Here is a 24,176-nt window from a genome sequence, read left to right on the forward strand (position 1 = left end):
AGGACAGGAGCCAACATGGCCGCCACAGGGGATCCTGAAAGTCTGAAACTACAGAAAAGATAATATTGTACCCTTTTCATTTGAAGATTTTTATTCCAAAATGAGAAGTCCGTAGCTTCTGCCTCTTACAAAATGGAATAGTTGCATGAAAGTAGTGCTCATTAATAAGAGTCATATTACCGTTCAGATTTAAGGCCTCAAAAAAGACCCAGAGATGCTTTGCCTTCCTTTTTAGGTCCGTTAAGATTGTTAAACACTGATTTTATATTTGAAAACTCGAGATCTGTCAACACAAGCACAAATCTGATCAGATGTCCTTGCTTTTGCTGTATCTGCTACAAGACAGTTGTCTATTTTGAAAATTGTCTTCTCTGTTTATCTGATCTGGTGAAGGTTATTCATTCAGTAAACTTTACAGAAATTCTAAATTTTCAAGGACCATGTTTCAGAAAAACAGACAAACAGTTCGACATCATCTCTGCCAAATAATCAGCTGAGTCAGTGTGTTTCTCCTGGCATCAAAATATTTCATTGTGCATTCACAAATGTTAATCTGGGTCATTGTTTGAGGCCTTTTATGTTTTTCACCAGTTTAATCAATTAATCTGCCTTTTTATCCAGAGTGATTCACAGTGATTATCTGTAGATCTGAATAAGCTTCAGTTTAACATCGTTACATGTAGGGATGTTAAAGGTCAGAGGTCACGGCTGTGGGGAAGATGTTTCTGAAAGCCTAAATCAACAGTTACTGACGATGATTTTATTTTTCTGTATTGTGGGAGGAGGTTTTCTCGCTGTTAACAGGTGAAGGACTCGCTGCACTTTACCGATGCAGGAAAACACAACAAGATTGATCATTTTGAAGTGTAAATATGTTCAGTGATGATTGTTTCAGTGTGATAAAAAATAAAAAAAATGGCTTTTCAGTGATAAATAAAGCACTAACTCCACCCGCCTGAGTCAGGCTGTTAATGTTCTCAGATCAAACAAACCTCTACGAGATCTTCAGGAAACGTTTACTGGTGTAAATTTAGGACAGAACCAAATGGTTTTTTTTATATTTTTATATTTCAAACCACTTTATTATCAATTAAATATGGACAAAATGCATTCAATATACAAAAATAAACATTTCCACGAAGATGAAAAAGTAGAACAGGAGACCTTAACTGATTGTCCAAATACTAACACAAATACATTACAGCTTTGAATACAAATGTACCCAACAAAACCATTATCATTAAATATAAACATTAGCTGACTTATAAATGTTTATGTCAAGTGTAAAATCACTACGAGAGATGATAGATTAACTGAATATCAGCGAAAAGAGGAAGAAAATCAGTGCAGTAACTTTGTTTCCCACAAATATAATCCACATACTCATCCTCAACAGCGGTTCCCAACATGGGGGTCACTGGCTACTTGTTAACATAACAATGTACACGTTTGATTTAGGTCACTTCATTTTAGAAAAGATTTGGCTTCAGCGCTGCAGTGTCATTTTGTGAATAGTGGTCAAGAAGTTATTGTGAGAAAAAATAAAAATACATTAATGCCTGTCTAGTGAAACAATGTAAAGTAAACAGCACTTGTAGGAACGCTCTTCAGGCACATAAGTTTGCCACTTCTTATGACATTTACAAAAGTAGAATAGCAGTTTGATGTATTAAAAATCTAAATTGATCTATTTGTTTCAAATAAAATGATATGAATATGGCACGATGTGTGAATCATGGTTTCCAGAAGAAAGCTGGGCGCGCTGGGCAGATCCTCCATGCTTTTCCTGGGTTCTCTGGCTCGTTTAAGGACTGCCTGGTGTGTCTGAGGATTCAGCAGGAACCAAAATAAGGCAGAACATCGGAGCGTCACATCAGTGTCAACTGCTTTTCATGATCTGGTCAGAGAGCCAGTCCAGACCCTCGGCCAGACCCGTACCGCTGACGGCACAGGACGCCTGGACAAACCACTGCACGGACACACAGAGGGACAAACACATTAGCTCAGCCGCAGTGTTGAATTAAATTTAAACCCAGAATGGCTGTAAAAAACACTTAACACTGTGAACTTCTGAACATTCCTTGTAACAACTGTACAGCTCTTTCATTTGAAAAATAATGCCTGGTCAAACTTGGCCGATTGTATTGTGTGATTGAAAGCAAAACTTGTGTGTGTGCCATGGACACCTACCGGCTGTGAAACTCCTGATAGGCACAGGGCCTCTGTGATGTCACTGACAGACATGGCTCTGGGCAAATCTTGTTTGTTCGCAAATACCAGTAAGGCCACGCCCCTCAGCTCGTCCTCCTCTAGCTGCAACACACAAACACAAACAGGGTGAGTGAAACAGGAAAGTTGGAGGAAGGTTAAAAAGAGCTGAGCAACATTCAGATATCAGTGATGTCCTCCCCGGATGTAAACCAGTTGAATTTCAGTAAGAATTTGCAGATCTGTGCTGAACAATTTACGGTGTGTGTTTGTGTGTTTGTGTGTGCGTGTGTGCGCATTTACCATCATGTGCAGCTCGTCAGCAGCTTCTTTGATCCTCTCGGGGTCGTTGCTGTCGACCACAAATATCAGCCCCTGAAGAGAGAGACAGAAAGATGGAAAAAAAATAATTGCAAATGACCTCAATTAGACTTTCGAAGGTCTTTCTGTTGACATAGCTGTAGTACACACAGTCGTACTTGTATTAGTAGTAGTATTACCTGTGTGGTATTGTAGTAATGTCTCGACAGAGGTCGGATGATATTCTGAGCGCCAACATCCCAAACTGTAAAACTGATGTTCTTGTATTCCACAGTCTCCACATTAAATCCTGCACACAGAAAGTTTCATTAATGCATATTTTGGGATTTATTTTATATCTGTATTTATTTATTTACATTTGATGTGTGCAATAATATGAACGCATATCAAAATCACTGACCAATAGTTGGGATGGTGGTGACGACCTTGGCCAGCTTCAGTCTGTACAGCAGAGTGGTTTTACCTGCTGCATCCAGGCCGACTGCAGCAACACACACGCACAAAAACATGCACAGACACAGCACAGTTACTCTTACTGTTTACAGTGTAACTAATAGGACAGCAACTAAAGACTGCAGTATCAAAATACCTTGTTTTGTCAGACATGCACTCCAAAAGTCAAGGATATCTAGTTTACAAAGGGTAATTAAGTACACGGTGATATAAAAATACTCCATTACAAGTAAAAGTCAGGCGCTGAAAATGTCCCTTCATGCAAGTTATTGTATTATTTCACAACATTTTATTGTAATTATTTGAGGCAGGACTTATATTATACTGTGGGGTAGTTTTAACTATAACAGTGCATCATATTAAATAAGATAATCATACATTTTGTTAAAATGTAGATTTTGTTATAATCTTTATCTGTTAATGTTCCTCTCCTGGCATTAATTAAACCCCTGAAAACTCATCTCTGATCCTAATAATTACATATTTGGATGTTTATTCCAGGACAAACAGTCCATTCATGGCTTTGATTTAACTACAAGCTTGCCTCATTAAGTATTTAATGTTGAATCTGTTAACATGCAAAATATCCTCCAGTGAGTAATTCTTACTAGAGTGTAGTGGTATAAATAGTGCAATATTTACCTCTTAATTGTAGATAGAAATAGAAATATTCAAGTAAAGTAGAAGTAAGTAAAATGTGTATAAAAGTAAATGTTATTAATTAGTTTTTGCTGCTAGAATGAATATTTCACATTTTACCTGACAAACTGATGCTCAAAAATGGCGTCAAAACTGTTGATTAACTGTCTTGTACATAAGAGACTGATCGAGTTATTGTATCAGCACTTGTTACAGCAATTAACGATCCTACAAATTTCATTCAGGACTTTAAAACCTTTGTTTACAAGCACTAAGTGATTCGCAAGTGAAAACTTGTCGGTCCTTGACCCAACTGGCCTTTCTGTGGGTGGCTACAGCTAGGTGGGCCCTGGTGTGAATGGCTGGTAAGCTGTCTGGGGAGGGAACTCAGCGCTGCATTGTTGGTGGGTGGTAAGTAATGTCATAGGCCATCTCCTCCTGTGTTGTGCCATTCGTTTATAGAGAAGTTGTTTTGTGAGAAGCAGTTTATGCTGTTCAATGCACATATTTGTACATATTTGTATGTACATATTTGTGGCACGACACAGGAAGGGCCAACTCCTTTGAGGACAAAAATGTAAACATCTTGGCCAGAGAAGACAGATGGTTTAAAAGAGTAAATATAAATGAATTGTGTTACTACTACTAAGAATATGAAGAAGCAGCAGAAGAAGAATATGAAGAAAATAATTAAGAAGAAGAAGAAGAAGCACAAGAAGAAGAGGATATGAAGAAGAAGAAGCAGCAGTGGCAAAATAAAAATAAGAATGTAAATAAGAAGCAAAAGAAGAAAATTAAGAAGAAGAAGAATATGATGAAGTATATGATGATGATGATGATGATGATGATGAAGAAGAAGAAGAAGAAAAAGTTCTCATATTAAAGTTATGATTCGAAATAAAGAAAGAAAGAAGTATAAAATCCAAACTGACCCATTAAAATCCTGACCGGTGTCTTGGAGGCGAACCTGGAGAAGATCTGTGAGATGATGACGCCCATTGTTCAGGTGCTGAAGGTTCAAACAGCTCGTTGTTTGTCTCCGTCTGTGTTTGTGTGCTTTTATAGAGCAGCAGCGGTGGTTGGTGTGTGTGTGTGTGTTCTCCATGGTGTCACCCCGGCTGCTGTCAGCTCGGTACACGGTGGCAGAGGAGACACAGGAGGAAGAGACGGGACAACGCTGGGAAAACACACTTCCGCTTACACAACCTTCATAATAAAGGCACCGTTTTTGATTAGTTTTTTTTTAATCAAATGTAAACTTGCTTTAAAACGTATAATCGCGTCACATGACATTCACTGTATGAAAAGCTTGAATTCATTTATACTGAAGACCAAACAAGATGGACAAATTCAAGTGTGTGGAGGTCAGGGGTCAGAGGTGCTCACATGGGATTAGAACACACATTACTCCACTGTGTTTCAAGATGTTAATGTTATCCATGTCTTGTTTCTTTTTTCACCACTTTTAGAACACCACCACCCTACCAGATGGCTGTCTACCTGTAACATCTGGTCAGTGTTTATTCATTAACTGCATCATGAACATGACATCATGCCCTTTTTCAGGTTAAGATCAGAAACATACTGTGATCCAATATAAAGATCCAATCTGAAGTATTGTGTGTGTATCTACAGTCTGATATGTGTTTTTCTTCTGTACCACAGAGCTCCATTGTTACATTAAAACACATCAGGGAATCACTCTGGTGACATGACATATACCTTAATTAGCATGAACACACAAACTGCAATTTATTCTGACTTTATCCCACATACACCAATGAGATTTGAATCAGAGCGAGATAGGGGGAGAGAGAAGTCAGAAAGAGAGAATAAGACATTTTTGGTTTTGTTTTTTTTCACTTGTTTTTAATAAGAAAAATAAGGAATAACACCAGTCTGATTCCACAAGAAGTTTTCAGTATAAGCTTTATAATGAATTAATAATGTAGTGTGTGTTGTGACAGAGCCACATTTTCTACCAAGAAAACTGAGTTTTGTTCTCAAATTGATTTGAACTGCTGATGTTTGAGTTTTATTTTGATAGTAAGAATGTGTTTCCTGTGTCTTCCTGCAGACTGCAGGTATCAGGAAGTGTTGCTCTGTCTCTTCATCTTGCTGCTGTTGGCAGAACTGACGCAGTGCGTGGTTTTTATGTATTATGCAAGGTTGGTCTCAGAGGCCGTTATTGTCTTTACTCATGCTCTATTAAGTTTTGTCTTTTGTCTTTCTAGGATTCAGACCTTTACCTTTTATTCTTATTCCTATTTCTTTAAAACTCACAGGGCATGTGCAATCTTTTACATTTGTTCATTTTAGTCTATGCGACGTATTATTGTTATGTCATTAGTCTTGGATACCACTGTACTGTCATGTAGCTGTAGGCAGCACTATAGCTCAAGCAACATTTTCCTAATAAGGTATATCTTAATCAGTACAGTCTTACTTACTTACTTAACATCTAAAAGCTGTGTATGACACTGAATAAAAACGTGTATATTGGACACTTTTATTCATATATGAAGACAAGTGTTTATTAATGTATTTGACTGATATATAAACACAAGTTGAACAATTGGAAACATGTATAAAATAGGTTTTCATATTTTATTTGAAAATGTTCTAATTATATAAGTATGATGTATTTATCATATTAATAACTTCCTTCATTCTTATGAAAACTAAGCAAACTCCATCTGCTACCGAAAGGCCTCAAGATGCAGCAGAGAGATCCAGGAGACATCTAGTAAGTGGACCTTGAGTTAAGTAAAGTTAAAGTTAAGTTAAGTATTCCTTCCAAAGTCACAAATGAACTTTCCAGCTCAATTTGTCTTCATGAGGTCTGACAGATTCATAAACTGTTTTAAACACACCTGTGAATGATTTGTACATCTGTTTAATTATAACACATTTTCAACTGTGTGTTCATTCATATATCATTTAATAATATTACAGCTCTCATGTTGCGTAATCAATAACTCTCAAATCAAATCAAATCAATTTTATTTATATAGCCCAAAATAACAATCACATTGCCTCAGTGGGCTTTACAATCTGTACAGTGAACAACATCCTCTGTCCTTAGACCCTCGATTCGAGTGAGGAAAAACTTCACATGTTGATGGAAAAAAAACCTTTTAACAGGGTAAAAAAAACAATGGAAGAAACCTCAGGAAGAGCCACAGAGGAGGGATCCCTCTTCCAGGACGGACAGACATGCAATAGATGTTGCGTGTACAGAAAAGAGCAACAATTCACAGTTTACAGTTACATCAACAGAAGATCTGATACAAGTTATGCAATGTTAGTGGAACCAGGAGACGACCGAGCAGGACGAGGCATCACCAAGTGGAGCCCGAGCCAGAAGACCTCCTGTCCACCATGATGACCTGGAAGAGGGCAGGCCACACACACTGCATCTATAAACATCTTTACCTGTTTATAGATGCAGATATAATAGATGCTTCATCAAGAGAACAAAATTGTTGACAAATACATTAGTAAACACAGTTATGATCCCAGTCTAGTTGAAACGTAGACATAACATGACAAATTGCAGTTTATTATGAACTATAAAGTATTTAGAGCATTTTCCAAAAACAAATGAAAATAATTTATCAAACCCAAAACTTCTCTGACAAATTAAGATTTCAATCACATGTTTCTAACATTAACTCCCAAAGTGAAAAAAGGGGCAGGGACGTTCACTGAACTCCTTATACATTTACAGTGTAATATTTTCAACAAACTATTTGAAAATTTGCAGAACTGTAGCAAACCCAAGCCCACCAGACTAAAGCTCAAGGTCAGAAAGCTGCAACTCTACTCACAAAACACTCACTGTTTTCAACAGAGCAGCAGTATACTGGTTTTAATGCTGTAATTGACAGAGGTGAAGAAAGGCAGGTCACTGTCAGTTGGGTTAAATGGGCGGAGGTCATCAGCTCGTCCAATCTGAAGGAAGCAGTCGTTTCCAGTCTGAAGGAAGTAGTCACAGACCAATCATGGGGCACCACCTCTTACTTGTTACCGTACCAGATACTTCCACAGTCTGAAGAAAAGAGGAGGAGAGAGTTATTTGTCCCCCAAACATGCGTGACCCATAGTCATAAGACTTCCCCGTCCAGAAATAAAACATGTCCCACCGGATGAAAGTATAATTTATGAAGTTTTTCTAAACCTGTCTTGACGTTAAAGCTATGAAGCAACAAGGACCAGCACATGACGTGTTATTTTGCTGTTCTGCATCTGAGAAACACAAAGGGGGTTGTTTCTCAATGCAATATTGAATTTGTGAAAATCTCAATTTTCAATACTTTAAGCTCCACAAATTCAATTATTTTCTTTTCATATAACTCTTTTATTGCATTTTTACCTTAATAGAGCAGAGCATTTCATCAGGTATCTGACGTGTGTATATTCTGTATGTCTAAGTTCTTCAGGGCTGAGGGTTCCCCTGTCACAATGACTGGAGACATGAAGTTTAGTGATTCTCCAGGATCCATCTGTGACCAGTCTAAATACAGACATTCAGACGTCAGTAATGAAGTAAGAAAGAGTTTCTCTTGTTAACTGAGCTGAACTGTACAATTATGACATTAACTGTGACTTTCCATAGTAAATGTATAACTGTTACAAATAGGGATTGCCCGATGACGTGTTTTGCCATCGATGATAATTGTTGATCTTCCTAAAGCCATATCGACTGATACCAATCGTTTTGTTATTGCAACTGGTATAGCAGTATTATAGATCAGTTAGTTTGACTGCTTTGTAGTGTATTGGGGTATATGTCCACCAGGTGGCAGGTAATTTTGACCAGTACTGTGCTGTGAGGTCTATTCAAATAGACATTTCATGTGTTTGAATGTGAACAAGATACTTTAAAGTGTTCTGAGTGACTGTATTCAAGTTTTATGTTGTGCTATCATGAGGCTAATAAGATACAATTTTGCTATTCAGGTGATTAATTAAGATGCTTATCTGCTCCAGTTTCTCCCTTTCATGACCTTTACACTGTAATATCTGGTTCTTTTGTAGTAAAAAGGCTACACAGTCATACACACATGGCTGTACTGTATTCATGCTATTTAGTGAAATACAGCTGAACAATTACTTAATAATAAATGGCTGTTTTGATGTTTTCCAATCAGGATTTCGACCACATCACAGCACTGAGACGGCTCTTGTTAAGGTCCTCAACGACATTCATTCAAACACAGACAGCGGAAAAATCTCAGTCTTAGTATTACTGGATCTCAGTGCTGCGTTTGACACAGTCGACCATAATATACTACTGGACCGACTGGAAAACTGGGTTGGACTCTCTGGTACAACACTAAAGTGGTTTAAATCTTATCTAAATGAGAGAGATTACTTTGTGTCGATTGGTGACTACACATCTGAACGGATGAAAATGACAAGTGGAGTACCCCAGGGCTCCATTCTGGGGCCTCTACTATTCAACATTTACATGCTCCCTCTAGCTCAGATAATGGAAAACAATGAAATTTGCTACCATAGTTATGCAGATGACACACAAATTTATATAACCATATCACCAGGGGACTATAATCCCATACATACCCTGAGTAGATGCATTGAACAAATCAATGATTGGATGTGTCAGAGTTTTCTTCAGTTAAACAAAGATAAGACTGAAATTATTGTTTTTGGATCCAAGGAAGAACGACTTAAAGTCTCTGCTCAGCTTCAGTCTGTAATGTTGAAAACTACAGACCAAGCCAGAAACCTTGGTGTGACTATGAACTCAGACATGAATTTCAGCAGCCATATTAAGACAGTTACAAAGTTAGCCTACTATCACCTTAAGAATATATCCAGGATAAGAGGGCTTATGTCTCGGCAAGATTTGGAGAAACTTGTTCACGCATTTATCTTCAGCAGACTCGACTACTGTAATGGTGTCCTTACAGGACTCCCTAAAAACTCCATCAGACAGTTGCAGCTGATTCAGAATGCTGCTGCTCGAGTCCTAACAAGAACCAAAAAAGTAGATCACATCACTCCAGTTCTTAGATCTTTACACTGGCTTCCTGTCTATCAAAGAATAGATTTCAAAGTCCTGCTGTTGGTCTATAAAGCATTGAATGGTTTCGGGCCAAAATACATTTCTGATCTGCTGCCGCGCTATGAACCATCCAGACCTCTGAGATCGTCAGGTACCGGTCTGCTTTCAGTCCCCAGAGTCAGAAGTAAACATGGAGAAGCAGCTTTCAGTTACTATGCGCCACATATTTGGAACAAACTCCCTGAAAATTGCAGGTCTGCTCCAACACTCACCTCTTTTAAATCAAGACTTAAAACATTTCTCTTTGCCACTGCTTTTAACTGAAGCAATTCAAGTCTTTGAACTGCATTATGACTCTGACTCTACAGTCTTGTTTCTTTTAAAGCTTCTCTATTTTAGCCTACTTGTTTTGATGTTTGTTTCCTAATGTTTTTACTGGTCTTAAAATGCTATTTTTAATTTTTTTTTTAATGCAATTTTTAATGTCTTTTAAATAAAATTTTTATGTCTTTTAATGTAATTTGTGTGTGCCTGTAAAGCACTTTGAGTTGCCTTGTGTCTGAATTGTGCTATACAAATAAACTTGCCTTGCCTTGCCTTGCCTTGTTGGCTGAACAGAGGTTGTATACCTAATTTGGTGTTGATTGAGTCAATTTTGAAAACACAATGTCACTTTACTGTTTCCGTGTATGCTAACTAGAGCAAAATCCATCATGGCGGCCCTACATGCTCCTGGAGACTTTTTACAAACAGCCCTTTGAGCTGGACTCAAGTCAACCGGACTTACTATTTTGTTGCTACTGTCTTTCAAAAATTGCATTAATAATAGCGCCACTATGTGACCAATTTGGTTTATATTTCATGAGAAGCACTTGCACCTCAGGCCAAGTTTCATGTTTTCATGTCAACTCATGGGACTTTGAGTGGCGACAGGAGACCAATCATTTTTTAGATGAAAAGTTAAATGGTAGTTGTAAAGACACTTAGAAACACAAATGTCAACATCATTGTGCTAATTAATTGACATTTTGAGCTGATGATGGCGGCAGATGAAGAGTCAGAAGATCAGCCAAATTCTTACAATCCATCCTGTGGTGAACATGTCTATCATGCTGATCGGTCCAGTCGTGACAACATGTGACTGAGCAAAAAAAATGTTTCCTGCTGATGGCAGAAAAATTAACCCACTGGGGACCAAAATGTCTGTACAAAATGTCCCAGATAAAATAGTTGCGAAGATATTTCAGTCCGGGAGAAAGTGGTTGAATCACTAACAGTGCCATCACATAGAGTCATGCAGTTTATGTGGCTACAAAAGTAAATCAACAAGTTTCTCAAGTAAAATGATGATGCAGTACATAAAAACTAACATACAGACATTTATTTCTTTAATCAAGTGCAAGGAGCCAAACTGAGAGTACTGGAGTTACAGAAGACTGAGAGGAACAAGTTGAAGCTTCAACTTAAAGGTACAGTTTGGACAATATTTTGGCTACGATAATAAAAGTGTAATATTGGACCATAAGATAATTTACAAGTGCTATATTAAGTCCTATCCCAAATGTAACATAAATGCACAATGATCAAAGCAGACCATAATAAGGAACGTAATGATTAAATACTTATAAATATTATTATGCCATGATGTGACTTTTCTCCAGCACAAACAGCATTAAAGCCAGGACTGATGTCACAGAAAACCAGGTGGAGGCTCTGAAGATAGATGGAGAAGGTGAGACTGAGAACTAAACCAGCAACTCAATATTTCATTCCAGAAATGTGTTTACTGCATCTTTGAGAATGGCTCAAAAACAACAACGTTCAACGTTGATGGTGCCTTATTTCATTTTTTAATGTTTCAGCACTTGTCTTTGGTTTTGGGAGACTCGTTCATGTCAGTTAAGAAAAAATGTGGCGGTGTAATCAGTCATCTGATCTCAGCTGATTAACATCCTGAAGGAGGTCACTACATCTGACTGTGTCATTAATGTTTGAACAGGTCGGGATGATAATCTTTAGTTTGCTACTCCTTCAATGACTTGTTGTTTTTTCACAAAATAATGATGTTTAATGTTCACACACTTAAACTTTATTGGCATTGACAATTGTATTGATCTGTTGCTGTCTTTCTCTGTCTTTATCAGCCATGATGTGAATGTAAACTGATTTTAACTTTTCATTATCGACCTTGGAGTAAATAAAATGTGTTTGTAACTCCTAAAATGACACAGTAAGATTTCCTGTGTTAGTGACATAGACAACACTGAGCCAGATATTAAAACAAACTCTTTGAATTTTGGTAAACTGATTATTCAAGTACTGGGAGCCACATTCAAACATACAACTACTAATAAATCATTTATGTTGGAGTGCTGTGTTTTCAGTGTTGTTTTCCTGATGACGTGCTCGACATAATCAGTGTTATCAACCAAATCTCCTGCACATGTCTCATATAATATTTCTGGTAATGATTGATCAGCATCAGACACTATTTAAGGCTGAGATGAACACGGAAACTACACAGTAGAACTGAACAGACCGTCACTTTGAGAATGGAGATGACAATGTGTTTTCCTCTGTTGCTGCTGATCTGCTCTCTCTGCACGGCTCAGCTTCAAACAGAGTCTGACAACCAAATTATTCCACTTGGAGATCAAACTGAAGCTGAGAGAAGAGAACCAACAAATGCTGCTGACCAACAACAGAGATGTACACAAGACATCCATGCTGTGCTGAGAGAGATGAGTGCCTCGCTGGCTGAACAGAGGCTGGAGATAAGGATCTTACAGAGAGAGAATGAAGGTAGAGTATGACCTTTTTAACAATATCACTTGCAGACAGAGGTGAGTCAAAGAAAAGCTTGAGAAACATTTGAAACTCAGGCCAAGTTTAATGTGTCGAGCTTATTCCAACTCATGGGACTTTGAGTGGCGACACAAGACCAATAGTTTTGAACACAATATTTTTGTCTTGAACCCAAATTAGCACTAACAAGTACAGCAAAGGTTGATACGAGCAATAATTAGCATTATAGATGAGAAGTTAGATTTTAGTAAATTTAAGACAATTAAAAACACAAATGTCAACACCAATGTGGTGTTAATTGAGATTTCAAGCTGATGATGGCTGCAGATGAAATGCTTCCATGAAACTTTCAATATCAGAATCAGAATCAGAATCTTCTGATCCTTTAATCCTTTAATGTCCCGCAGACGGGGAAATTTGTTTGTCGCAACAGCAGAATACTACAAGACAAAGCAATAGCAAAATAGACAAAATAATTAAAAAGGAAAGAAAAATAGAAGCAACGTATATACATATTTACATGAATAGTGAAAAAAAATGAGCAACACATTTTTATTTACAGCTTTTAGATATAGATAATAAATATGGGTGTTGGAATGAGTTTGTACAGGCTTATTGCACAGTGCAGAGTACAGGGTGAGGTCTATATGGAGCAGTGCTGGTTGTACAGTCTGACAGCAGCAGGAAGGAAGGACCTGCGATACCTCTCCTTCACACACTTTGGGTGTATCAGTCTGTTGCTGAAGGAGTTGCCCAGTGCTATGAGAGTGACCTGCAGGGGGTGGGACTCCTGCATCAGCAGAGATGACAGCTTGTCCATCATCCTGCTCTCTCCCACCACCTGCACTGGGTCAAGAGGGCATCCCAGGGTGGAGCTGGCCTTCTTGATAAGTTTATCAAGTCTCCTCCTGTCTGCTGCCGATATGCTGATGCTCCCGCAGACTACTCCATAGAAAATGGCTGATGCCACCACAGAGTCATAGAAAGAGGTCAGGAGTGCCCCCTGCACTCCAAAGGATCTGAGCTTCCTCAGCAGATAAAGTCTGCTCTGACCTTCTTACATAGCTGCAGTGTGATCAGTCCAGTCCAGTTTATTGTTCAGGTGAATCTCCCTTGTAAGATGTCACCATCTCAACGTCTGTTGTTATCGTTGCCAAAATATTCTCCACACTATACCTTTAAGTTGTTGCTTCAACTTGTCAACCTCAGTCTTCTGTAACTCCAGTTCCTTCAGTTTAGCTGTTTGTGCTTAAAACAATATATATTAGAGCTGGTAAATACGGTTCCTTTTAAGGATTCGAGTCATTATGAATCACTCACTAAATTGAACCGGGTTGTGCGAGTCACTTGAGTCACTTGAGTCAGTATTGCCTAATCACCATGGAAACTCAGTCCTAGCCCATTGTCTCTTAACCACTAACGTGGAAAAAAAAAAAAAACACATACACACACACACACACAATGAAATGAAACATTATATACATGAATGGAAAAATAAAAGAGATAAAGACTAAAATAAAACAAAATAAAACAAATAAATAATAGACTACTGAGGTAGGAACGGTGTAAATGGATAAAGTTCCCAAATAGGGATAATAATAGCCTACTTATAATATACTACATAATATTTATATATAATATTTATATATGAATTATTTTATTTTGCAAAGATCGATCGACCTAATTTCATTTTATGTTTTATGTTTCATATTATGCTACATCTATAAACCAAACCTACAGTAGCCTAGGCTACCTGCAGAACATTGTGTATGTTATTTCAGAAGTGGAAGAATGGCTTGTGTTGCACTATGACAGGGATGTGCTTTTCACGCAGACTCAAGGAAGAGACTTCACTCGCTTGTCTGCTACTCATTCAGAATGTAGCCAGCTGTTGGCGTTATCCTGCTCTGACTCGAGTCGCGGGCGTTTCTGGCATCGCGGCTTGGGAGCTAGTGCTACCATGAGTCGGCTGTGTTTCCGGCTGGGTGCTACGAGCTAGAGTGTTTCCCACATCGGCTTGCGGGCTAGCTCGCGAGCCTTTATGCTGGAAACACAGCCGTTCATCATTTTCCTTGAGAAACTTGTTGATTTACTTTTGTAGCCACATAAACTGCATGACTCTATGCGATGGCACTGTTAGTGATTCAACCACTTTGTCCCGGACTGAAAAATCTTCACAACTGTTTTATCTGGGACATTTTGTACAGACATTTGGTCTCCAGTGGATTGTCTTTTCTGCCATCAGCAGGAAACATTTTTTGCTCAGTCACATGTTGTCACAACTGGACAGATCAGCATGATAGACATGTTCACCACAGGATGGATTGTAAGAATATTGCCCCCAATGTAATATAAATTCTCAGCGGCCAAAGCAGACCTTGGTAAAGAAAGTAATGATTAAATACTTGTTAATATTAATATGCCATGATGTGACTTTTCTCCAGCACAAACAGAAGAGCTGATCTCCATTAAAGCCAGGACTGATGTCACAGAAAACCAGGTGGAGGCTCTAAAGAGAGATGGAGAAGGTAAGACTGAGAACTAAATCAGCAATTCAATATTTCACTCCAGAAATGTTTCTACCGCCACTTTGAGAATGGTTCAAATACAACAGTGTTCCACATTGGCAGTGGCTCTCTGAGCAGGACAATGTGCCCTGTTAATGAATGATCATCACCAGCTCTTGTTCTGCCAAAGTCAGACTTTAATATGATATTGGATTTATTGAGGAAACAAAGAGAGAAAAAAGTTCTTTATGACTCATCTAACATGTTTCTGATGTTATCTCAGCCAATTAACAACCTGAGGGAGGTCACTACATCGGACTGTGTCTTTAATATTTGAACAGGTCGGGCTGATCATCTGTTGTTTGTTATTCCTTTAATGACTTGACTTTCATGTCAGGTCATTCAATGTTTACACTCTCAAACTTCAGTGAGAATGATAATTATATTGATCTGATGCTGTCTTTCTTACCTGTCAGTGTTATCAGCCATGAGGTGATTTTATACATGATTTTGACCTTTGATAATGCACATTTTAGCAAAAAGAATGGTTCAAGGACTCAGAGCTACATTCCAACATACACAGATCAGCCACAATAGTGAAAGGACTAAGAGGTAAAGTGAATAACATTGATCATCTTGTGTTTGCTGGGAAACGTTAGGTCATGTCATTGATGTGGATGCTACTTGATGTGCACCACCCACCAGAAAACTGTTGCAGACAAAGTATTTCCTCGCTCAGAAACACACATTGGCAGTGGCTCTCTGACAAATCAGAGAAATGCGCACTGTAATGAAAACAGTGATAATTAAATGTCTTTCACCATCAAGATTGTTTTCATTTGAGACACGTTTGATTAATTTCAGCACAAACAGCAGAGCTGATCTCCATTAAAGCCAGGACTAATGTCACAGAAAACCAGGTGGAGGCTCTAAAGAGAGATGGAGAAGGTAAGACTGAGAACTAAACCAGCAATTCAATATTTGAATAGTTTAGTTCTCATAATATTTGTCAAATGTAAAATCGTATCTGATGTGAATAGCACAATAACACTGAGAATAATATGTGCCTTTAGATAACTTCATTTTGAAACATGCTCATCGTTGCTGTAACATCAGTCACTTTAAAACAAGTATGTTTCTCTCTCAGTCAAACAGGTGGCTTTCTCAGCTTCACTGTTGGCTTCAGGCGGTGCAGATATTGGACCATTTAACACATACACTCCTCTGGTCTTCAGACACGTTGTGACTAACATCGGAAACGCATACAACCCAAACACAGGTACTCAAATTCACAAAATTAGATAATTAATTTGAATTTTTGACTATATTGACATCAACCTGGTTGACAAATGTTGCAGCAGTTGATTCTTCTTTTAAAATGTTCCACAGGTTTTTTCATTGCACCAGTGAGAGGAGCCTACCACTTTGAGTACTACATATATGGACATGGACATGCTTCACATGGTTCAGGTGCTGTGTTGGTCAAGAATGGAGAACAGCTTTTTATTGCATATGAACATCAGCCGTCCCATGGTGCGAAATCCTCTAATGGTGTCACGTTGCTTCTAGAGGTCGGAGATGTTGTGTTCATGCGTCAGTGGACTAACACAAGGATATTTGATGATCAGAATCGTCATACCACCTTCAGTGGTCATCTGCTTTTCACCATGTGAGCAGGAACAACTATATGTAAACCTGACCACACAGTAGCAGTGTATTAGTACTTCTTGATAATAGTCTAATTTCTTTCTCTTTTAATGAAAGCTGATTGATCACAGTGCACAAACAACAACAATCTTTTTGATACGAAACAGTTCATACATTTTTCATCTCCATGTGTTTTCTGGATTCAAATCAAACTGAACAGTGATGGACTATAGAGAGTACTTCTGCCATTTTTTTAAACAATGGATTAAAGAAGTGAACTAATTTGTGAGAAAACTGGAAATGTCTGTTTTTTGTAAACATCTAAGTAAGTTGACATACAGAATTACTGCATCAAAACCTGCAAATCAAAGACTCAGTTAATGTTTTAATCTGGATGACAAAGCTTTGCACCAACAATTATTTGTATGTATTAAATATATTGTTATTGTGTTCTTCTAAATTTGAATAAAAGCATACACATATCAGTGCAGTACTGTCTGCGGACCTTTCTTCAACACATTGTACATTTTAGTTTTTAAAATGAAATATCTTATTATTGTTGGCAGACAACAAAATAAATGTTTCACGTCTGTTTGGAAGTATGAAATGTAAGATTGACGAAAGTTTTCATGCCCTCCACCTACTCTGCAGTCTATTTCTCTCTCTGTATGTGTGTGGGTGGATGTCTGAGTGGAGACAGGTGAGTGGAGACAGGTGAGTGGACCTGGGCGGAGCCACATCAGCTGCATCCTATCCTGCAAATAAGAATCCTACAAAGACTCAGCTCTGCCTTATCCACCTCGCTAGATCGTATTACCTGCTCATTCCTTCTGCTCGGCTCCAGTCCCATCCTCCTCAGCCCTGTTTATCTGCTCTGTGTCTCTGTTCATTCTCACTGAACTTTTGAAAAGCTGTTGTCACAGATGTTTATGAGACTAAAGCTGATCAACAGTCACTGTGATCCATTTTCAATAGAGAGGTTCTACACTTGTCATATTATGACTTTATGACTTTGCACTTGTCTGTCAGTGGATGTGGTTGTTAAATGTGTCGTTCTTCCAAAGTCAGACTTTTTTTTCATGTTGGATTTATTGAGGAAGTAAAGAGAGAAAAATATTCTTTATGACTCATCTAACATGTTTCTGTTGTTATCTCAGCCAATTAACAACCTGAGGGAGGTCACTACATCTGACTGTGTCGTTAATGTTTGAACAGGTCGGGCTGATAATGTTTTATTTGCTACTGCTTTGATGACTTGTTTTTCATGTCAGGTCATTCAATGTTTACACTCTCAAACTTCAGTGAGGATGATAATTATATTGATCTGATGCTGTCTTTCTTACCTGTCAGTGTTATCAGCCGTGAGGTGATTTTACACATGATTTTGACCTTCGATAACGCACATTTTACCAAAAAGAATGGTTCAAGGACTGAGAGCTACATTCCAACATACACAGATCAGCCACAATATTAAAAGAATAAGAGGTAAAGTGAATAACATTGATCATCTTGTGTTCTGCTGGGAAACGTTAGGTCATGCCCTTGATGTGGATTCTACTTGACGTGCACCACCCACCTGAACACTGTTTTAGACAAAGTATTTCCCTGCTCAACAACAACAATGTTCCACGTTGGCAGTGGCTCCTCGAGCAGGACAATGTTCCCTGTTACAAACTGCTCAGGAATGGCCAGAGAAACGTGTCAAAGTATTTAAGGTGTCAACTTGGATTCAAAATTTCCCAGATCCCAATCCAATCAAGCATCCATGGTCTGAGCTGGAACAAGTCCGATCATACTTGTTCTGCAACAGTGTTCTGGTGGGTGGTGCACGTCAAGTGGCATCCACATCAATGACATGACTTAATGTTTACCAGCACATTTCATTGTGACAAGGTGATCAATGTTTTTCACTTCACCTTTTAGTCTTTTTAATGTTCTGACTGATGGGTGTACAGGTTCTAATGAATCATTTATGTTTGTGTGCTGTGTTTTCAGTGTTCTGATGACATGCTCCATGTGATCAGTGTTATCAAACTGATGTCCTGCATGTGTCTGTTTTCTGGTAATTTCTGGTAATGATTGATCAGCATGAAACACTATTTAAGGCTGAGATGAACACTGAAACTACACAGTAGAACTGAACAGACCGTCACTTTGAGAATGGAGATGACAATGTGTTTTCCTCTGTTGCTGCTGATCTGCTCTCTCTTCACAGCTCAGCTTCAAACAGAGTCTGACAACCACATTATTCCACTTGGAGATCAAACTGGAGCTGAGAGAAGAGAACCAACAAATGCTGCTGACCAACAACAGAGATGTACACAAGACATCCACGCTGTGCTGAGAGAGATGAGCGCCTCGTTGGCTGAACAGAGGGTGGAGATGAGGCTCTTACAGAGAGAGAATAAAGGTACAGTATGATCTTTTTTTTTCCAATCTGTTTTTTATTGGGTTTTGCAGATGTATACATTTGTACTAGAACATTTACAAGGAGTTAAGTATACATGTTTTCTTTAAAGAAAAACAACAGAAAGAAAAAGTGGTCACTGAGGAATTGCTGCATGCCCAAACAACTTATATAAAACTAGAACAACCACAATAAAGAAAATTAAATGCAAAAAGATGTAAGGTAGGACTGAGTATGACCTTTTTAACAATATCATTTGCAGACAGAGATGAGTCAAAGAAAAGATTCTGTTAAACTTCATAGAGATCTTCTTAATATCCGCAGTGTTTCAGCTTAGCAACAGCAACAACAGTTTTGGTCAGATTTGTATAATGATGCCACACTGAACTGTTTTGCAGTATGACCTGCAAGTAAAGATGAGTCAAAGAAAAGCTCCTGGGAGACTTTATAACGTTGTTCTTAATGTACACAGTGTGTCAGTTTAACAACAGCAACCGAATGTTCTCAGTCTATAAATCCTTGTCTTCTACACCTTTTAAACTATTTTGTTTCTTCCATTTTTCCACTACAGCAACAAACTGAGGTCACTGTTACAGTGTCCTACAATATTACAGCTTCATACACAATTGAAGGACAGAAACAAAACAAGACCAGCGTGCTCACAGATATTAATCAGCACAAATACAAAGTACAGTATAGTCTGATGTGTACATCTGTAGGATTGGTCATAAACCAAAGTATCGGACTGATTAAGATTTTGACCTGATGGTGGCCTAGATATAAAGATGAGGGATCACAGAGGATGTTTCTATCTACAAAGGAATACATCTACAAATTCAATACAAATATATTAAAAACGCTTGTACTATTATGTTGCATATGACTGTGATGGTTTTTATATTGTTTGAAGTGCAAGCAGCAAAACTGAATGAACAGAAGACTGAGCAGGAGAAGCAGAAGACTGAGCTGGAGATGCTAAAACAACAACTTCAAGGTACTGTGTGGAGAACATCACGGTTCCAATAATGAAAGTTAATTATAAAAGTGTTTCATAAGCTGAAATGAATGTGGACAATTAAACTCTGTCAGTAAAAACATATATAACACAAGTTAGCTCAATTTTCACAACACAAAGTGTTTTTGCTAAGATAATATCTAAATGTCCAATTACCAAAGCTAACATTGATAAAGACACTGATGATTAAACCTTTAATGATCAAATGTTTTCAACAGAGACAAATATGTCATGATGCCACTTTTTTCCAGCACAAACACTAAAGAAGATCTTTATTAACGCCAGGACAAATGTCACTGAAAACAAAGGCTCTAAAGAGAGATGAAGATAATAAGACAGCAAGCTAATCCAGCAAGTCAACATCTTTGGTTTAATTGTAGATTTTAATCCGCATATCGAGGCACAAGGCAGCAACTCAAGTGCGTGTACCAGCAGGAATTTGACCACATCATTAGATTTGGACACTGTGTGAAAAGATGTGACTTCCTTTGTCCACCATGTGATGCAAGAGGACACTCACTAATTTCATGTTAAGTAGAAGTACTGTATATCAAGAGAAGACAGCACAATGAAAGCTTTATGTCAATGATTGTTAGAAAATGCCTTATTTCTGTTGTCAGGTGGAGCAGCCTGCTAATTGGCATTGAAGTGTTTTGGGCGGGATCCTGATTAAATATGTGACATTTGGGACAGATTGGACCATTTGCACAGAAGTTATTGGTACTTCCTTTTTCATGGTGAATAATTCTTTGTCACTGAATCGATGTCCAAGGAGAAATCAGAATCTTGACTATATACCGCCATCAAGGCAATTTTTATCAGTAAATTTGAGGGGCGTTGTTAGTGTAACTGAATATTGGCATGTAAATGTGCTCAGAACAAGACAATTATCAAACGTAAAGTTTGGTGCCTATTCAATCATGTACAATCGAGATACAACAACGCCCTGTTTTATGGTGAATCATTGATATCTGTCACACCACAGTGTTCAATGAAACTAAAGTATTTAATACATTTATATCACAAAGGTCTTAAGATTGGCCAGTGAAAACTTGAAGTTGATCAGGTTAAAGCTGTAGTAAGGTTTTAAAATAAAACACGTGCAAATTGCTAAAAATGAGCAGTAGAAATCACAATGGCTGACTTCCTGTTGGGTTGAGATAGTGACACCAGGGAGTTTTGTGTAAATGTAGCAGCGATAGATATATGACATGGAACACTTGGTGGTGTTTTGATTGTAAAAGAATGTTAGCCAATGTCTTCAGGACTTTTATCAAACATGGGAAGTTTGGGGCAGATTCAACTTTGTACAGTGGAGTTACAGCAATTTCCAGTTTGGTGGCGAGATGACAGCCTTCACTGTTTAACAGAAACAGTGTTCACAATACAACATCATCAAGGTCTGAAGAAGGAAGAAAAGAAAAAAAGATGGCACAACTAAAATCCAGAAGATATTGATCAGGTTGTTGTTTCCACACAACAATGACATTACTCTCTCTCATTCTGTCTTTCTCTCTCTCTCTCTCTCTCTCTCTCAGTCAAACAGGTGGCTTTCTCAGCTTCACTGTTGGCTTCAGGCTCAGGAAATATGGGACCATTTAACACACACACTCCTCTGGTCTTCAGACACATCATCACTAACATTGGAAACGCCTACAACCCAAACACAGGTACTCAAAGTCACACATTTATGTTATGTTGACATCAACCTGGTTGACAAATGTTGCAGCAGTTGATTATTTATTTAAAATGTTCCACAGGTTTTTTCACTGCACCAGTGAGAGGGGCCTACCACTTTGAGTTCTACATATATGGACCTGGACATGCTTCACATCCTTCAGCTGCTGTGTTGGTCAAGAATGGAGAACATATTTTTATTGCATATGAACATCAGCCGTCCGGTGGTGCAAGTTCTTCTAATGGTGTCACGCTGCTTCTAGAGGTCGGAGATGTTGTGTTTTTGCGTCTGTGGGTTAACTCATGGGTGCATGACAGTCAAAATCATCACACCACTTTCAGTGGTCATCTGCTTTTCACCATGTGAGCAGGAAACAGTCCTTTTTCTTCAAGCACATGACAGCCCTGACCATACAGTAGCAGTCTATTAGTACTTCCTGATCCTGGAAGCCTTGGCTTTTTGTGAACATCTAAGTTGACATACAGAATTACTGCATCAAAACCTGCAAATCAGAGACTCAGTTAATGTTTTTTATCCTGATTATCAAAGCTGGATGACAAAGCTTTGCACCAGTAATTACTTGTACATATTAAATATATTTTCATTGTGGTTTTTTGTTTTTGTTGTTTTTTTTTAACATTTTAATAAAAAAATAACCATATCAGTGCAGTACTGTCTGTGGACCTTTTTTCAACAAATTGTACATTTTAGTTTCAAAATGAAATGTCATCTTATTGTTGGCAGACAACAAAATAAATGTTTCACATCTTTTTGGAAGTATGAAATGTAAGTTTGAAGAAATCTTGTCATGCCCTCCACCTCTGCAGTCTCTCTCTCTTTCTCTCTCTCTGAGTAGAAGGAGTGAGTGTGCTGAGTAGTGTGTGTGTGTGAGAGCGTTTTCTTTATCTTGTAGGTGTATTTGGTGTTTATTGTGTTGGTGTGTGTAAAAAGTGGTTTTAGGGGATTTGTGCGTGGTTTTTGAGGTCTGCCAGGTTTTGCTGGTCGGCGTGCTTAATGCCGGTACAGAGTTTACCAAACTCAACAGAAAACATGGATTTAATTCTCTCTTGGTTTCCCTTGTTCAGTGGAGGGCTGCAGTCTGGCAGTGGGAGAAGTTGTGGGTCACGGCAGCATTAAATCTGCTTTTGTGGATTTTATTTTGTTTGTGGATGATATTGAAAAAGTAAACAAAGCGAACGAGACCGGCACTGTTGTTAACGATACGTTTGTATCAGTGTCTCCTCTCAATACATCAGTGATGATGTGTATTGTTGTGACCTCTGGGACTCTGAAGAAAGCTTCCTCTAATGATAAAACACAGAGGGAGACACACAGAGACAGACTAAAGATGGTGAGGGGACAAAAAAGACACAGCAGAGACAGGAAAACAGTGAGGCTGGAAAAGATAAACAGAGTGAAGCAGCTGTCAGTCAGAAAGAGGATGAGATCAGTACAAACAGTAAGAAAGCAGAAGGAGAGCAGACTGTGTTGAACAGTGCAGACAGAGCAGCACAGGACACAGTGAGGGACAGTGATGAAGACCTGATGGTGGAGGAAGATACAGTGTTTAAAGTCCCTGTTCTCAAAAGACAACAAGTGAATGACAACAGTGGTTCTCAGGCCAAAGAAGGACCAGTAACCAGGAGCAGGGAGGGTCAGTAGGAGGAGCAGCCAGAGTCTGAGTCTGGTATGGAGGAAGAGGAGGAGGAGGAAGAGGTCTGTGCTGAAGACAGCCAGCCTCAGATTGACTCACAACTGTCTGCTGAATCACAGCAGCAGGAAAAACATAATGAAGTGGAACAGATAAAAAAGTTCCTGCAAACAACAAAACACATGAAAAAAGTTAAAGTTGAAGATTATTTTGCAGACAAAGACTTGTTTTTCTTTCTGCCAGATCACAGATGAGAAGCAGAGGAAAGGGAGGTTATTCTGACCAGGAGATTTACAGTCTGAAGAAAATAGTCCAGAACTCAAACAGAACTTTATGATGATGAGGACTCAGAAGCCAAGGAAGACAGTCTGTCTGCTGTCTGTGTTATCTTGTGTGTTACTTCTCACATCAGAGATCATGAGTGATTTCACAATCTCCACACTCAACTTAAATGGAGCTAGAGATGTGAAGAAGAGAGCCAGTCTGTTTGAACTTGTTAAACTGAAGAGCATCAATGTGATGTTGGTTCAGGAGACGCACAGTGACACTTTAAATGAGACTGACTGGAGGAGGGAATGGGATGGGGAGGTTGTTTTAAGTCATTTGAGCAGAATCAGTGGAGTGGTGCTCCTCTTCTCCAAAAACTTTCTGCCAAAGTCTCATGTGGTGGAGGAAGTAATGCAGGGCGGACTAATGGTGGTCAGAGCCAAATATGAGCTTTTTACTAATGTGTTTATAAATGTATACGCTCCCAATACAGGACCTGACAGAGTTCAGTTTCTAAATGAACTCAGTGTGGTTTTAAGTTAGTGCG

The 24,176-nt window shown here is 38.5% G+C and overlaps 3 protein-coding genes across 6 annotated transcripts in view; 2 read left to right on the plus strand and 1 right to left on the minus strand.

Annotated features, from left to right (window-relative positions):
• Positions 1 to 1,058: 1,058 nt before the first annotated feature.
• On the minus strand, positions 1,059 to 4,786 carry LOC115577871 (ADP-ribosylation factor 4-like). Its single transcript, XM_030410760.1, has 6 exons — positions 4,554 to 4,786; positions 2,930 to 3,010; positions 2,709 to 2,818; positions 2,512 to 2,583; positions 2,191 to 2,313; positions 1,059 to 1,969 (listed from the first exon to the last, which is right to left on the minus strand). The coding sequence occupies exons 1-6, from the start codon at positions 4,618 to 4,620 to the stop codon at positions 1,880 to 1,882; spliced, it is 543 nt and encodes a 180-aa protein (XP_030266620.1). The 5' UTR covers positions 4,621 to 4,786; the 3' UTR covers positions 1,059 to 1,879.
• A 913-nt stretch (positions 4,787 to 5,699) lies between these two features.
• LOC115577867 (complement C1q tumor necrosis factor-related protein 3-like) lies at positions 5,700 to 22,291 on the plus strand. 2 transcript variants are annotated; one of them, XM_030410756.1, is made up of 6 exons: positions 5,700 to 5,789; positions 6,308 to 6,367; positions 18,827 to 19,021; positions 19,929 to 20,012; positions 21,572 to 21,703; positions 21,794 to 22,291. In XM_030410756.1, exons 1-6 carry the CDS (start codon positions 5,783 to 5,785, stop codon positions 22,075 to 22,077), a joined length of 762 nt encoding a protein of 253 aa, XP_030266616.1. In that variant the 5' UTR covers positions 5,700 to 5,782; the 3' UTR covers positions 22,078 to 22,291. The 2 variants fall into 2 exon arrangements, with proteins under 2 accessions (XP_030266616.1, XP_030266617.1); XM_030410757.1 differs by lacking the exons at positions 5,700 to 5,789; positions 6,308 to 6,367 and adding an exon at positions 12,267 to 12,383 and having other exon boundaries at positions 18,883 to 19,021.
• Positions 12,168 to 24,176, plus strand: part of LOC115577865 (glutamate--tRNA ligase-like) — a 96,443-nt gene continuing 84,434 nt past the window's right edge. For all 3 annotated transcript variants that reach the window (XM_030410747.1, XM_030410748.1, XM_030410750.1), the window contains exons 1-3: positions 12,168 to 12,454; positions 14,902 to 14,985; positions 15,829 to 15,912. In XM_030410747.1, the coding sequence (XP_030266607.1) occupies positions 12,205 to 12,454; positions 14,902 to 14,985; positions 15,829 to 15,912 (418 nt within the window). In that variant the 5' untranslated portion in view covers positions 12,168 to 12,204. The remainder of the gene's footprint in view (positions 12,455 to 14,901; positions 14,986 to 15,828; positions 15,913 to 24,176) is intronic.

This window comes from Sparus aurata, unplaced genomic scaffold (assembly GCF_900880675.1).
Source record: "Sparus aurata unplaced genomic scaffold, fSpaAur1.1, whole genome shotgun sequence".
Classification (NCBI taxonomy): Eukaryota; Metazoa; Chordata; class Actinopteri; order Spariformes; family Sparidae; genus Sparus; species Sparus aurata.

Bases quoted from the DNA above. Each gene is read 5' to 3' on its own strand.
- LOC115577871 (XM_030410760.1), bottom strand. From the start codon at position 4,620: ATGGGCGTCATCATCTCACAGATCTTCTCCAGGTTCGCCTCCAAGACA. The intron at 2,819-2,929 runs GTCAGTGATTTT...TTCTGTGTGCAG, and splicing joins CACCACCATCCCAACTATTG to GATTTAATGTGGAGACTGTG. The intron at 2,584-2,708 runs GTAATACTACTA...CTCTCTCTTCAG, and splicing joins ATTACTACAATACCACACAG to GGGCTGATATTTGTGGTCGA.
- LOC115577867 (XM_030410756.1), top strand. The intron at 6,368-18,826 runs GTAAGTGGACCT...CTCTCTTCACAG, and splicing joins AGAGATCCAGGAGACATCTA to CTCAGCTTCAAACAGAGTCT. The intron at 19,022-19,928 runs GTACAGTATGAT...TATTGTTTGAAG, and splicing joins CTTACAGAGAGAGAATAAAG to TGCAAGCAGCAAAACTGAAT.